The sequence below is a fragment of the Diceros bicornis genome, chromosome 2, assembly GCF_020826845.1.
Source record: "Diceros bicornis minor isolate mBicDic1 chromosome 2, mDicBic1.mat.cur, whole genome shotgun sequence".
Taxonomy (NCBI): Eukaryota; Metazoa; Chordata; class Mammalia; order Perissodactyla; family Rhinocerotidae; genus Diceros; species Diceros bicornis.
Genome location: NC_080741.1, coordinates 64554849 through 64571188, shown reverse-complemented (window position 1 = coordinate 64571188; position 16340 = coordinate 64554849). Strand labels below are relative to the sequence as shown.

The following is a 16340-nucleotide window of genomic DNA, read 5'->3' as shown; positions in this document are numbered from 1 at the left end:
CCTCAGGCTTGGAGCCTTAGGCTCTAGATGAAATGAAATGGCTTTATTTTTATTGCATTTATTTTTAGTTACTTATTATTTCTGGCAGGATGAAACTGATTCTTCATTTGAGGTAATGCTAAATATTTCCTTTTTTAAAAAAAAAAATTATAAGCGGTAGAATTCACCTTTTGTGGTATCCAGATCTGTAGGTTTTGAGAAATGCACAGTTGTTCAGCCACCACCACAATCAGGATACAGAACAGTTCTCTTCTCTCCCCACCTCCCTGTTCCCTTGTGCTGTCCCTTTGTAGTCAACTTCAGTCCCACATCTGGCAACCACTGGTTTATTCTCTGTTTCTATTGTAGTTTTGCCTTTTATAGAATATCATGTAAATGGAATCATACAGTATGTAGCCTTTTGACCCTGGCTTTTCTTTCACTTGGCGCAGTGTATTTGAGATTCATTCATGTTTTGTGTATGTCTGTAATTTTGTTGAGTGGTGTTCATTGTAGGGATGTATCACAGTTTATCCATTCACCAGTTGAAGAACGTTTGGGTTGTTTTCCAGTTTTGGGTGATTATGCATAAAGCTGCTATAAATATTTGTATATAGGTTTTTGTGTGAACACACGTTTTGATTTCTCTAGGATAAATATTTAGGAGTGTGATTGTTGGATCATAACGGTAAATTTATATTTAATATTTTAACAAACTGCCAAAACTCTTTCCCAGTGACTGTACCATTTTGCATCCTTACCAACAATGTATGAGAGTTCCAGTTGCTCCATATTTTTGCAAGCATTTGATATTGTAAGATCTTTTAAAAACTGTTCTAATAGAGGTGTAGCAGTTAAGCATTTCCTTTTTACATGAATATATTTAAGTTTTTTAAATAGCAGTTTGATTTGAAGGGAAAATAATGAGCAAATAGTACTACTGGTCCTGAAATATGGCAAAAGTTGTCAGTGGTAGGTAATTTAGTGAATTTGTGGGAACAACACGTTCAACTATGCTCCATCTCCATCAACTAACGAATGAACAACATGAGGCTGTCCTGGATATATAACCAATTTCAAGCAATGTAAACAATTGTTTTAGTATAGAAAATGATGATCTTTCCTTAACATGGAGGCAGTTGAGGTGACTGTAATTTTTTGAAGTCTCGTTGTTTGATTTTGAAAAGTGGCAGGTGATGTAATTGAGTAATAACAATTTAATCTTAGTAGGGTAATGATTCTTCTATTAGCAATCTGGCCTTGAGACTCCGGACAGGTGCTGAGTGACAGCATACCTCGAGTAGTCCTGATGGTGTTGGGAACTCGTAGCGGGAGGAAATGGCATATCAGTGTCTCATCACTAGGATTTTTTTGCTGCTTCAACTGGATATTTCAAGGGAATTTCTAGAATAAGAAGAGAGGGCCGGCCCCGTGGCTTAGCGGTTAAGTGCTCGCGCTCCGCTGCTGGCGGCCCGGGTTCGGATCCCGGGCGTGCACCGACGCACCGCTTCTCCGGCCATGCTGAGGCCGCGTCCCACATACAGCAACTAGAAGGATGTGCAGCTATGACGTACAACTATCTACTGGGGCTTTGGGGGAAAAATAAATAAATAAAATCTTTAGAATAAGAAGAGAGAACAAATGAGCTCCAAATCCGGTTTCCTTTCTGTAGCCATGGCTTGTGGAGTTTGATAAGGAAGGTCATTTTCTGATTTCCTCAGCAAGCATCACTCAAACCAGGTACACTAAAAGTTTATGAACCATAAAATGTGCATAAGAAGCATGCGGCCACTCAAGCTTTAAGGGACGAACTTTTGGGGCCATTGCTAATTCATACTGAGACATTCAGTAGGACATAGCTCAGACTAATTTGTTAAGTCATGATCTGGTGGTGAAAAGAGTTGATAGTATTCACTTCTCTGGTGCAAATCTTGTGAGCATGTTAACACTTAAAAAGGACTCTGTTTAGGGGGCCAGCCTGGTGGCATAGCAGTTAAGTTCGTATGCTCTGCTTTGGTGGCCTGGGGTTCCCAGGTTCGCATCCTGGGCACAAACTGATGCACCGCTTGTCAAGCCATGCTGTGGCGGCGTCCCATATAAAGTAGAGGAGGATGGGCATGGACGTGTAGCCTAGGGCCAGTCTTCCTCAGCAAAAAGAGGAAGATTGGCAACGGATGTTAGCTCAGGGCTGATCTTCCTCACACACACAAAAAAGGACTCTGTTTAAATGATGAATGGTGTGAGGTTTAAAAACCAAGATTGGGCAGAAAAATAGTACCACCTTCTCCTCAATTTTATTTATAGTATATTCCTATTTATAGCTAAAGGCAAGTGTTGCTCATGTTGATGCTGGCTTTCTATGAGATGAGAAACCTTGGAACATATTATTTGTTTGATTCAGTTGGAGCCTATATTCTTTTATGTATTTTTGCGAGAACTAAGTTAATATTGAAGATATTTGAGTAGGATGCTCAAGAATCAGATCATTCAAGATTCCTTAAATAATTATTTTATTCAATTTGTAAAATGGCAAAACAACTACATACCCATAGGGACAATTCAGAGTGTGAAAACTATTTAAAGAAATAATCATTTTATCCCTTCCCATTTCTGAACCGGCTCTCCTGAGGTTACCTCTGTTAAGGGTTTAGTAGTTGTCCACCCATTTAACTATTTATTAACTCATAAAACATGCAGCACCCATAGGGCTTCCTTTTCTATTTTTCAATAAAATGCAGTGACAGTTTACGTATCATTCTGTAACTTGATTGCATCACTCAACTGTACATCATAGACATTCCTTCTGATAACTACATATAGATCTAACTATTTTTTACATAGTGAAAAAATTTTCCTGAGTGTGAATCTACCATATTTCATTCAATCATTCCCATATTCATGGGCACTCAATTTTTTGTTTTGGAGGACTGCTTTTGGTTTGGTCTTTTGTTTTTGTTTTTGCTAAAACCATGCTGCCACAAATATTTAAGGAGATTTTTTTTTTTCTAAGAGACCATAGCCAGCTAGAAACCAATCAGAATTTTTAGTACAAAACAGAGTTTGACTAGATCATTTTTCAAAACATATAAGAGTTCTTAAAAAGAAGGTTTTTCTGTGTTGAGTACAAGATGTCTGCTGTTGAAGTATGTTTCTTGTTATTATTTTGAGAGCAAGAAGTGCTTTGGGGGCATTGTACTGGACATGGCGCAGTGCAGGCGACTCAAATCCCTCATGGTTTAGAGCTGCGCTGGCAATCCGGTTACCACTAGCCACGTGTGGCTATTTAAATTTAATATAATTAAAATTAGATAAAATTTTAAATTCAGTTCCTCAGTCACACTAGCCATTTATCAATAAACTACGTGTGGCTAGTGGCTACCATGTTAGACAACACAGATATGGAACAATTCCATCATGGCAGAAAGCTCTATTGGACAGAGATGATTTAGAATGAGGGATGCTAAAGACAGACTGTCTGCATTCAAATCATAGCTCTGCCCCACTTACTTGTTATGTGACCTTCGGCAGGTTACTTTACTTCTTGAATATCAGCTTCCTCATCACTAAAATGAGTATAATAATGATCCTTACTTCTATGTTTCTTATGAAGGTTAAACACAATAGTATTGATTAAGTGCTTTACACCTTGCCTGGGACATAAGTAGGCATCCGGTAAATGGAAGCTATTATTCTTTTCCTAGTGTTTGATACTCTTTCTTTTTTTCTTTTTGAAGGTGAGGAGGGGGGTACTGTGTTTATTTGTTTAAAGCTAATAACTGCAAGATACTGTTGGCCTGATTTCTAGCTACACAAACAGAAGGCAGTGTTGGAAGCTGTAGAAACCCCAGTTTGTCAGCCTGCTGATTTTTTTTTTTTTTAATATGCTGTCCCTGAGAAACATGATAGAATTTGTTTTACTTCTCTTCTGCCAGGAAGTAACCCTTCTGGCTTTGTTAGAAGCGTGGTTTGTAATAATTGTACCCACCCCAGATGGCTCCTGAAAACCCTTTGAAATGCCATCTGCCAGGCGTGTGTCCAGCCGGCAGCCTGTCATTCTGCTAGAAGAAAAGAGGAGGCGGGGTCCCCTCCCAGGCCCTTTTCTCCCTAGCGTCACTGAATGGAGCCTGGTCATGTTGGCCCAGACCCAGGGCGGGTTGCTCAGAGGATAACCGGGGCTGAACCTCCTGCTAGCCTGCAGAGTGGAAAGGTTTTGTCTGGGTAATAAACCCTGAAGGTTTTGTGGGTAGAGACTTACCCGCCCCCCACCCCTTCCCCTGCAGCTCAAAGGCCATTCTAAGCATATTTATTTACATGGGAAAATGGTATCTGCTAGTTTCACTTTTCCTCTAAAATGTAGTATTTTTGAAGTTCTTGATTATTTTGAATGCTTTCAGGAAATTAAGACCCAGGGGTTATTGTTGTCTTTAAAGTTAATCTGACAAATTGGTTCTAAAAACATAGTTGAAAGAAACGGCAAAGATAAGATGCCTACAGAAGGAGGAAAAAACCCAACATTGTCTGGTTTTAGAAGACTTTAAAAACCCAGCAAATCTTTTGTTTGGTTTTATTTATCTTCATCTTTTTTGGGGGTGGAAATGGATTAAGTTAACGGAAGTTTGGTGCAGAGGCCGAATATGAGAGTTGCCATCTAGGGCATGTTTAGGACAGCAAGTTTCAAAGAGATTCTATTCTTGCCTGCACTGGAATTTCCCAATATGATGTCGACTGTTTGTGTTTTCCAAGTAGCCAGCTGAACAGCTTTTTCACTTGGCTCCAAGACATCACACCCGCCTCCTTTGGTCCTGCCTTCCTGACTGCTGCCTCTTAGTCTCCTTTGAGGATCTTCCTTCTTTTCTCAGAATCTACAAATTACAAGGTTTTAGTGTTCAACCCAAACTTCATGGCTTCTTTTTCTACACTCTCTCTCCCTAGATTATCTCTTTCTGTCTCTTGCCTTCAAACGCCAATGGATTACTGATCACTCACTCCCAAGTTTATGTGCCAACCTCCACTGTGATCTTAGTCGACTGTCTAGGGCTCTTTAGACCTAGGTGTCTAATAGGCATCTCAAACTTTACATGTCCGAAAGTGAACTCTTAATTTTTTTTCCACCTAAGAACCATTTCCCCCGTCTTCTTGATCTCTGTAAATGGCACAACCCATTGGCGCAGGTCAAAGAATAAGATGTCAGTCTTTATTCTTCTGTTTTTCTTACACACTTAGATCCACTCCATCAGCAAGTTCTGTCTTCAAAATATAGACATAGCATGGCCTGAGAAGTTGACGTACTTTTAGTATGTCTCTTCTGTGGACTATATTACAGCTATTTAAGATATTCATAATTTGTGATAGAAAACTGACTGCTTCTTACTGCCTCCGTCCAGCTATTCTTGTCTGGGCCTGATTTTCTCTCACCTGTACACTGTAACAGCACCTGACTAATCTCCTTGCTTGTATCTTGCCCACCACCCCCTGCGCTTTGCCCATAGCCTGGTCTCTGTAAAACTCAATGATCTTTTAAAAATGAATCATGGCACCACCCGTGGCAAAACCCTCTACTGGCTTCCCATCATCCTCAGAACAAAATATGAAGTGTTTTCTGTGACCTACATCATCTGGCCCCTTGCTTTAATTTCTAACCTCTTGTCCCTTGCCCTGCTACAACAGCTCTGGCCTTTTCTCTCTTCCCCCAACATGCCAAGCCTATTCCTACATTAAAGCCCTTGACCTTTTCCCTGCCTGAGATACTTTTCCCCTTCACCTTTGCATGGCTCTCAATTTGGACAACACCTCCTTAGCCAGGCTTTTCCTAATCACCTGTCTAGAATAGCTTCCCTACTCCCCACCTCACTTCCTTCCTCTAAGACACTTTCAAGCCCTTTAGCCTATGTTGCTCTGAGACACTTTCTAATCCTTTAACCCATGTTTCCTATGGAAGAATTATTTCCATCTGAAATTATGTGTTCTATTTACATACATATTTATTTTCTGTCTTTCATATAAAATATAAATTCCATTAGGGTAAGGGGCCTTGTTTTGCTCACCAGTGTTTCCCCAGTGCCTAAATTGTCATACGGCATGTATTGGGGCCTCAGTAAATATTTATTGAAAAAGTGAAACATAGAATATTATACATGGATCATTATATCAACTTATATCATTCTACCAATAACATAAACTGTAATATGTGCTTATGATTATTGAGCTAAGCCTTCTAAAGGTTTATCTCATTCAATACACACAACAAACCTATAGTGTAGGTACTGTAATTATCCCTATTTCATAGAAGAGGAAACTAAGAAATAACAGAAGCTGAGGAACATGCCTAAGACCACAAGTTGGGGAGCCAAACCATGAACCCATCATTCCCATTCCAGACACCTGCTCGTCAGCAGTGTATGGTACTCTTTATGTTTTTGGAGTACCTACTGTGTGCCTGACATTGGAGATACAAATTTAAAAGTTGTAAACTACCTCAAAGGCTTGTCCTCATCTGCCAAGGGAGCCAGAAATGGGAACAAATTAGGAAACAGTACAAGCATAGACTTCTGGATACTACACAAGCAGGCTTCTTTACCAGAAAGCCCCAGTATGCTGGGCATGATAAGAAGCATTTGTGGTACAACTGTACTATGGACAATTTGCAGCTATTTAAAACCCTCAGATTTCAGATATTAGAAAAATTGGACTCATTTAAAATGCATTTACCCTGAGTAAAACATGCAACAAGTGTTGACTTTTTTGACTTAAGTGAATTCTGGGTCTTCACTGTTGGTGTGTGGCCATGATCGTTCACATAAGCAAGTGATCAGAGAGACTACACTGAGCTGGGAACATTAGAGCCACTAGGTTCATACAACTGGTTATTTAATAGCTTTCAAGTTCCTAGGAATAGGGGGAAATCCCTGCTTATTAAGTTCTTAGGAATACAGAAAAATCCCTGCTTATTATATGGGAAAACATTAATCTTAAGGCACCATGGGTAACGGTGCCTTGCAAAATAAGCCAAGTTGATCACATCTCCTAACTTTACAGGAGCAGAAATCATATGTTTTGTTCTTTTTGGTTCTCCCATAATATTTAACATAGATTCCTAGTACGCGTTACATAAATGCTTCTTGGTTTATTTTCTTTTCTTGCATTATGTGTAAACCACATTCCTTCCTCATTTCTTCTGTGCTTTTGGTTGAGACTGGGCTAAAATGATAGGTCTACAGCCCAGCACCTGAGCTGGGTTACTTAAATACTTTAGAGGCCCGATATTATTTCATAAGAAGAATTGTTTTATTTATTAGTCATTGAAAGAATGACCAGATTAATTTAGGGGGATAATTTTCTAGCAAATGCAGTGTCCTTTCTCTCCAGCCAGAACTATGGGTGGCCTCTTTTTACCAAACATATTAATTACCTGGAGAGCAGCAGCATTTTAATACCTGGGAGATATCCAACCACAGATCTTGGGCAATCGCATTGCTCTAGTGATGTGTTTATGCAGTCAATGTCATTTTCTTCAAAGGGCTTATTACATTGGAACTTGCCGGATGTACTGCGGAACACAAGAATTTCAAAGCCTGTGATAAAAATATAAACCCCTTAGGCTCTGAGCTTAAGGAGGATATCTTTTTAGTATTTACTGGAGTCCTAAAAGCTGCTGATTGTGAATGTTGTCTGTATAAAATCCAGTTCACCTTTTTCATTCAGTGCATTTGTAAAAATTCTAAAACTCTCTTCGAGTTACCCAGCTGTGCTCTATTTTCTCTTTCTCCTCTTTGAGGGTCCCAGGCACTAGAGGGTGGAAGTGAGGAGGCTATTCTCTTAGAAATAAGTTGCCTGTTCCAGGTCCATGTCTGGGCAGACAGGTCTGCAGCCTAAGGTCCTCCAGCTTACTGAACAGGTTATTTTAATTACACCTGGATGTGGAGCTTCCCTTTGTAGTTGACTGATGGCTTCTTGTGCCTGTGTCTTGTCTGCTGCAGGCACAACCCGATCTCCGAGAGAAGGAGAAGTGCCTGGCGTGGACTATAACTTTCTGACTGTGAAGGAGTTCTTGGACCTCGAGCAAAGCGGGACTCTTCTGGAAGTCGGCACCTATGAAGGTGAGCTTATCTCAGCAATGAGGATGCCTTTCTTCTGGGCCCTTCGGAGGATCTAGGGCCATCTAGGCAAAATCATTTTGTGGACTGGTGAGGTCTAAACAACTATAGAAGATTGCAGTTTACCCTAACGTGATTAATAATAATGAAATATATAGAAGAAGGCTTTGTGGAGCTCTTAAATAGTTTTTGGGTTTTTTTTTTTTTTCTCCACAGGTTTTATCCTTTAATTTATTAATTTAAATATGTGTATGTGTTTTGCTTTTTCATATGGGCGTGTATGATATTAGAAGAGGAAGAAGAATCATGGTCAGTCACAAAATATGATCTTATAGGTAGTGTTGTTTTAATCTTGAAGGATTGGAATGTTATTATTATCATGAATTGTTTTTCAATGTATTTTCACTCCTCTGAAATTTCTTTGTGTAAATACAAACACATGCATGTGTATATACATGTGTGTTTTCTTATTTCTTCCTTGTTTTACACAAAAGGTCGTACACAATACATGTTGTTTGGTACCCTGCTCTTTTATTTAACAGTATGTCTTACAAGTCTTTGCAATTCAGTAATAGAGCTCTTCTTGTTTTCTTGTTTAAGTGACTGTGTAATCTCTTTGTCTGGGCATACCATAATTTATTTAACTGATTCCCTATGGATAAACATTCGAGTCATTTTCAATTTTTAATGTTTCAAAACACTACTGGATTGAGTAACATGGACATTTCACACAGGTGAAAATGTATCTATAGGATGAGATCTCACAAATGGGACTGCAAGGTCAAAACCAAATGTAGGGAAAAAATTAAAATTACATATTCTGAAAACAGTATCATAACTTGATTGCTCTTTGGAGTGTTATTATTTGAGAAAGAAGTGATATAATATTAACTAGGTCAAATTATTGACTTGGTCAAGTTATTATGTTATATGTATCTCTTTATAAGCTCAAAATTTGGATTTATTGTATGATCACAGGGGCATTTTCAAGATTAGACTTAAAAACAAAGGGTAAATACAAAGTAGGCTATTATTTTATTAGGGACTTTATAGCTTTGATGTGATAATAGCCCTTGTTCCAGGCAGAGGCCAACAGTGTAGTAAAGGTTGGGAATCTTAGGTATCTGACTCTAGTTTGATATTCTTTGGAAGGGGAAGGGGAAGAGCATTATTTTTGTACCTACTGCTCATTTCCAAATTGTGAATATATATTAGACAGTGGTTAGATGTTTTGGATGTTAATCAAATTCCTGATTGTGAACTCAAGAATATTTCCATTGAGTATTGCTAATTATCAGTTGTCTTAGTTTCCTTGAGGTGTTGGGATGTGACTGGTAGTTGGTGGGCTGGGTGGCGATCTGAGAATGCTCAAAGCAAGAATGATTCCTTAAGGCCTAGGAGTGAGGTGGTGGAAGGGAGGGGTCTAAGTGATGTGCCAGGAGCTTCTTCAACATGTTGACATGTAGATGTGAATCTAGTTAAAAATGTAAGTGGCTGAGAATAGAGCAAGGGTGAATCCTCTTTGGTTAGCAGAAAGTAAATTGTCCTTGTCTGAAATCACTTACTCTGCCCATCTGGGGAGCTTGAATCCCAGAATATAAAAAACCTCCCTTGGCATTTTGGGAAAGGTTAAGGGTGGGAGTGGTTGTGCAAAGCGAAAGATTATTGGGTTGAAAAGGAAAAGCATATGACTTAGACAACAATTTGTCTGGGGAAAAAGGAAAATTAACTCATTTTATTGAGATCTGTGTTCCAAGTGATATATAGGTGGAGTCGTTTTGTTTGCACATTTAATTTTATTGCTCTGACAGAGGTAGCTATTATCACCCAATTTTTAGATGAGAATGCTGAAGCCAAGTAGCATCTAGCTTGTACAGCTGGTTCTAGAATGCTAGAGCCAGGAACAAAACCCAGCTCAGTTTGACTTTCAGATCTCATACCCTTTCCTGAAAACCCCAAGAAGAATATCCTAGATGTAACTAAAAAGTTGTAGAAATAACCCATTAGTATTTTCACCTAACTTCCTGGTGGGTAGCAACAGGGAAAAGTTTTTCTGAAAATTTCTGATGGTCGTCTATAAAACTGCTTGTCTGTGAATGTCGCTCTGTTATTTTGGAGTTGAAACTTTCTTGGGCCCGGCCTTAATCCATTCCATTGGACAATTCCATGGATTATCCATTCCATGTTTGGCCATTTGACTGAAGTGTTCTTCAGCCTTTGACCTTTTAGCTGCACAATTTCCCTACCATATGAGACAGCTCATAATTGTTTGGAACCGACTGGAGTGTATTATGTTGACTCTTGTAAGCTGAAAGCAAAATAGAATTTTTATTAAATGCCAGATACTGTCGCAGGAGTAGAGTCGGGTAGATCTTTAGAGCTTCCTCCGTCTTTGCCTCCCCTGGAGCAGCCCCTCGATGGCGCTGGACACTAACCAGCATGCAGGCTGTGGCACCACCTGAGTTTGAGTCTCAGCGCCTCTGCTGTTGAGCTCTGTGCCCTCTGGCAAGTTGCTTAATGCGCTGTGTCTCCATTTTCCCTTTGGTAAAATGAGGATAATAATAGTGCTTCCTTCATAGGTAGGATTAAATGAGACAATAATTGGAAAGGGCTGAGCACAGCGTCTGACACATGTAAGCTCTCAATCAGCATTAGCTCTTATATTTACACACACGACTGGTCTGAAATGGCCACCCTAGTGGATTTCCTCCCCCTTCTATTCATCAGTAAACCAGTGGATTTGCCAGTAAAATATCTTTATTTACTTCCCAGGTACTCACCATCTTTTTTCCCTGCTCAAATTTTTTTCTCTCGGCCTATCCTGGTTCCAGAGAGGAAAAGTGTGCCACAACACGCAAAATACTCTTTAAAGCAAGACAGTTTAAACATTTTAAAATAAAGGTGTATAATAAATGTACATGATGGAATATTTCCTACAGTAAATAACTTAAACCTATTTAAATCCAAATTGCTTCCCCGCTTCCCCATAGGTAACTGCTGTTAAAGAGTCAAGTGCAAAGATTCAGAAAACTTACACATAAACAGCACATCCATATGTATTCTTGTTTATTGCACTCTATTCTTGCTCTTTGCACTTAACATATCTTGGAGATCTTTCCATTATTATCCCATACAGTTCCACCTCATTATGAATGCTGCACCGTGTCCCACTATGTGAATGTATGTAACTTATTTAATCAGTCCCTGCTGCAGGTGGACATTTAGGGTCTACTCTGTCCCCCTTTTCTGGTGTTTTGTAAACAGTGCTGCAGTGAGCATTCCTGTACTAATGTCTTGCTACACTGTTTTGAATATATTTATAGACAACTTTTCTGGCGGTGCAGTTTTTTTTGTTTTTTTTTGTGAGCAAGATCGGCCCTGAGCTAACATCTGCCAATCCTCCTCTTTTTGCTGAGGAAGACTGGCCCTGGGCTAACATCCGTGCCCATCTTCCTCCACTTTATATGGGACACCGCCACAGCACAGCTTGCCAAGCCGTGCGTCAGTGCGCGCCCGGGATCTGAACCTGCGAACTCCGGGCCGCCGCAGCAGAGCGCGTGCACTTAACCGCTTGCGCCACCGTGCCGGCCCCTGGCAGTACAGTTTTAAAGCAAGCCCTTCTATGCAAATACGGTCTTTCAACAAGTGTTTATTGAGCATTTACTTTGGGTCAGACGTTGTCCCGAGGCAGGCATGGGGTATGATGTCCAGGGCAGAAGACCAAAGCAGCTCTGCTTTAGTGATTTATTTTTGCCAACACTTGTCTAGTGTATCCTATGTGCTGAGTACTCTTCAAAGTGCGTTACATGCACCAACTCACTTAATTACCCAACAATCCATGAGGTGGGTACAATTTAACCCCATTTTACAGAAGAGGAGTAGGAGACCCAGAGATGCCAGTTATCTTTTCTAAGTTCACAGGATGAGCCAGAGATAGAGCTGGGATTCCAACCCAGGCTGTCTGGCTCCAGGATCTACACTCTACCAGTCTGTCAGTCTTGGGAGGCAGATTAAATTTAAACAATTTCAAGAGAAGTAAAGAGTGTTCTGAGAAGGGAGCTACAGGGTGCTCCAGAAGCATATAGCAAGGACACAACATCTCATCTCACACCAGAGGAGGTCTCCTTAAGGAAGCAACATTTGAACTGAAGCTTCTCAGAGAATTTCAAGTGAGAGGCTGAGGGACAGCGTTTGAGTTTAAAAGTCAGCACCGGCCACAAGGCCTGAATCCAGAGAGAAGCGAGTGTGATGAACCAAGAGAAGGTCAGAACGTTGGTCCTAGAGAAGGAGGGGCAAGGAACCATGCCCTGCTTCCTTTAGAACCAGTGCTATCCAACAGAACTTTCTTCATGATGGAAATGTTCAGTGTTCTGAACTGTCCATCATGGCAGCCACTAGCCACATGTGGTTATTGTGACTGAGAAACTGAATTTTAAATTTAATTTAATTTAAGCTAATTTAAATAGTCACATGTGTCTTGTGGCAGCCATATTTTACAGGGCAGTTCTAGAATGAAAGCTTCTGCATGGAAGAATGAGGAAATATTCAAGAAGAATATTTCTTCCCTTCTCACCTAGCCGACTTCAGAGAGCTAAGCACATCTTTAAGAGAGAAGCTTCTTTTAAAAAGTATAATTTTGAATCCTTCCAAAGAGGACGTTATTGCAGAGGAGTGATGATCTTCTTTTGAGGATACGTTCAGTGACATGTGATATGACAGACAACTAGAGCGAACCAATAAAACCTCAAGGCCTGATAACCTTCAGACCGTTCCTTCAGGTCCAATATTTGTTTGGAGTTTAGAATCCCAGGTAGGATTTTAAAGGTAGAAATGTAGTGGAATTCATCTATTTAGAAGACAGAACTGAGATCCAGAGAGAGACTGGTCTAAGACACTAAAAGGAATTGGAGACAAAACATGGCCAAATGCCCATCACCCAGGTTTTGTCACATGCAGGACTGGGATGCCAGTATTTCCCGTGTCTGCTGCCTGGAAATGGGCACTTTTTTTTTGTAGACTCTGTTCCTAGTTTGTTCATTCATTTGTTAATTCATTAAAGATAAAATACTGAGGAAACCAGATGTGATTGCTATCCTTATGAATCTTACAGTCTAGTGCACAAGACACATTATTCAAATAATCACAGAAATAAATATTCGATAGTACGCATGTTAGGATGTGTAAAAGAGACCATAGGACGGGGAGATTTTATCTCTGTAGAGTTGGGAAAATCTTCCCCCGTAGAAGTAGTAGTTTAGGTGAGCTCTGATGGTTGAGCTGGAGTTAGGTTGCTCGATTTAGCAAATAAAAATACAGAACACTCAGTCTTGCATTTTATCTGGCAACCCTAGTTGGAGTTAGCTTTGGACTACATTGGTGGTGGTGGTGCTGAGTCTACTGAATCTAGAGATGGTTATGTGATTAAAAAGCTGGACTTGGTAATCATTTATTGTAAGGAGGAGCTGGCACAGACGCAGCTGATGATAATCCTCCTAGGATGACTCCTAGTTTCCATCTTACATAACTGCATAGGAGCTGCTACATTTGCTGAGATAAGAAACATTGGAGAAGGCCAGGTTTGGTGGAGGGGGCAGGGGCTCCATGACGAAACTTTCCATCACCCACCAGCTGTATTCCTGAGAGTTGCATATACTCCAACAGAGTAGAGGCCCTTCCTGGCTATCTAAAGAACCTATTGTCCCTCACAAGGTGTAGAAGTTATTAGTGGAGCTCGTAATTGATCTCCGCTTTGCGACTTGAACAAATTCCTTATTCTGTGACTAGACAGAATCAACATCAAGGCCAGGTAAGGCAAAGAAGACAAGAATAAACGTGTCTTTCCTCCTTGGCCCAACTTCCTAATTGTGGTACTGAGCTGATTGTAGCATTTGATGGCGTGTTTGAAATAAATCAGCTGCACCATCTCTTTTGCCTTGCCTTCCTTTTTTCTTTTTTCTATTGACATTTTCACTTAGCAAGATAGGTTGCTGCCTCAGCCAGCCCTTGCGCCTTCTCTAGGAGAGAGTTTACAAGGGATGAACTATTTAGTGGGGGTGGTTCCAAACATGCCTGTTTTACAAATGCCTCTGGATAGAAGAGACTAATTATATACTTGGAGCATTGCAAAGGTTTTCCCTAAGCGTGGAAGTGCCGTGCCAGGGTGACATTTCAAACTGGAGTTATGGGTTGCATATTTCTGCATGTTAATTAGGAAGGGGGATGTCAGCATTCAATAATGTTCTTGTTTTGCTTCCTAGAAGGTCTGCAAAAAAAGCAGCTGCCAAGGGTATACTTTTTGGGGACACAGAGATAAAGCAGGGGTGAAGAGAGTTCTTGTTTGTCATTGAGGAAAATGAGACCGTCTGGAGTCCTTTTCTTTGGCAGGCCTTGGAGGCCGTCTGTTGTGATAAGCTCTGTTGGCAAACGCAGCTATGGAATGTTCTCTGTTGATAATGAAAGTAACCAAAGGGAATCGGTGCTGCAATTGGCTGTTCCTCTGCATATGAAGATGAGGAGGCTGGGGCCAGGGAAATTTTGCTTAATTCCCTGCTCAGAGATCCCCAAAATTTCCTGGAGTTGAGAACATAGATGTTGGGGACAGATGAATCTGTGTTTAAATGCCAGTCATCACTTATGCATTGTGTGAATCTCAGTTTCTTCATCTGAAAATGGGAATATTGATGCCTTTTTTTCTGTAGAGTTGTTAATAAAGATGAGAGTAAGTGAATGTATATGATGTATGGTTGGTGTACAATATAGGTAACTTTTTATTAGTGTTATTCTTTGAATATATATTTTGATAATATCCTCTTCTACATTTTAGAGCTTTTATCTGCCCACAACATCAGGCACAATTTAAGACTACTAGGGTTTATTACACGTGAACATTGTGCCAAGCACAGTGCTGAGTACTTTATGTACGTTATCTAATTTAATCTTCACAAAACCCCATTAGGTGGATACTCTTCTTATCTTTATACCATGGGAACTGAGGCTCGAAAGAAAAGTCCCTTACCTTGCTCAGGGTCACAAAGCTGTTGACTTATGCTGCCCTCTCTGGTCTTACATTCAAAGCCAAATGGCACTGGCAAAAGCAAACATCTAATTACAGGACATCGGCTTATTGTCCTGTGTATGCAAATCATAGTTCTGTAGGGTGGAGCAGGTAGGAAAAAGAATAGTAAAAAGAAAGTGGTGGGAGTTTTATGAATGATACCATCATGGGTTGAGCAAGCCAGTGGCAAAGGGAAGTGATGCGGATCTGATATATTCAAATATAATTGGTGGACTGGAAAGAAACTGCCGTGAGTCGTGCTATTAAAAACTGGATCTACATTATAGGTATTGAGGAGGACCCCAGGCTGGAATTCATGTGTACTGTCTCTACTTGTTCATTGACTGATTCTGCAAAGAATTACTGAGTGACAGTATGTGCCTGGCACCATGTTAGGCCTGGGGGTGCAGTGGTGCACAAAAACAGATGTGGTCCTTGCCCACATGGAGCTTATAGTCAAGGGTCAGTCATGCACAACCTTGAGGCGAAGGCAAAAACAGACACGCTGGTTGTCTGTGTACTTAGGTACTATATGTACGTCTGTGCTTCACATAAAAAGAGTAACGTTTTTTGCCTACCCCCCAAAAAAAACACAAAAAAACAACTATTTTTATCCCTTTGGGAGTGATATTGGCCCATTGAAAATGTATGCTCTGGATCCCCAGCCATTGGTGGTCACTACCTTCCTCTTCTGCTTATTTTCAAAAGCTTGTCCTGTGGGAAGAGGACAGATGAGTCTCCCCTGCCCCTGCCCTCCGTATAAAATTGTGAAAGAAACATGGGATGGGGGACAAAGAGCCTGAGTGCTGCTTACCCTGGACTAGCCAAGTGACCCTAAGGAAGGCATTTCTGTTGTTCAAGGCCTTGGTGTTCCTCATCTACAAAAGAGGAATGATTTTCTCTAACTAGTTTACTTTTGCTACGCAAAGCGTGGTCCCTGGACCAACATCAGTGTCACGTGAGTACCTGTTAGAAATTCAGAGTCTCAGGCCCCACCCTGACCTACTGAATCAGAATCTCCATTTAATGTAACTTGATTGTTTGCACAGTTTAAGAAAACAGATGTACACCATACACAGCATTTGTGAAGATCATGTTTTAGTCTCATTTTTGCATTTTACTTCTAGTGTCTAGCATAGTGCCTGGCATAAAAAAGTCTCTCTGAAAGGAAATGAATGAATGAATGCTAAATTTGTACAAAATGAGAGGCTGTA

General features: G+C 40.4%; 1 protein-coding gene across 4 annotated transcripts in view; it reads left to right on the top strand.

Moving 5' to 3' along the window:
- The window catches only part of MAGI1 (membrane associated guanylate kinase, WW and PDZ domain containing 1), a 630558-nt gene that overhangs the window by 498200 nt on the left and 116018 nt on the right, over positions 1–16340 (top strand). For all 4 annotated transcript variants that reach the window (XM_058562542.1, XM_058562531.1, XM_058562564.1 and 1 more), the window contains exon 3: positions 7956–8075. In XM_058562542.1, the coding sequence (XP_058418525.1) occupies positions 7956–8075 (120 nt within the window). The remainder of the gene's footprint in view (positions 1–7955; positions 8076–16340) is intronic.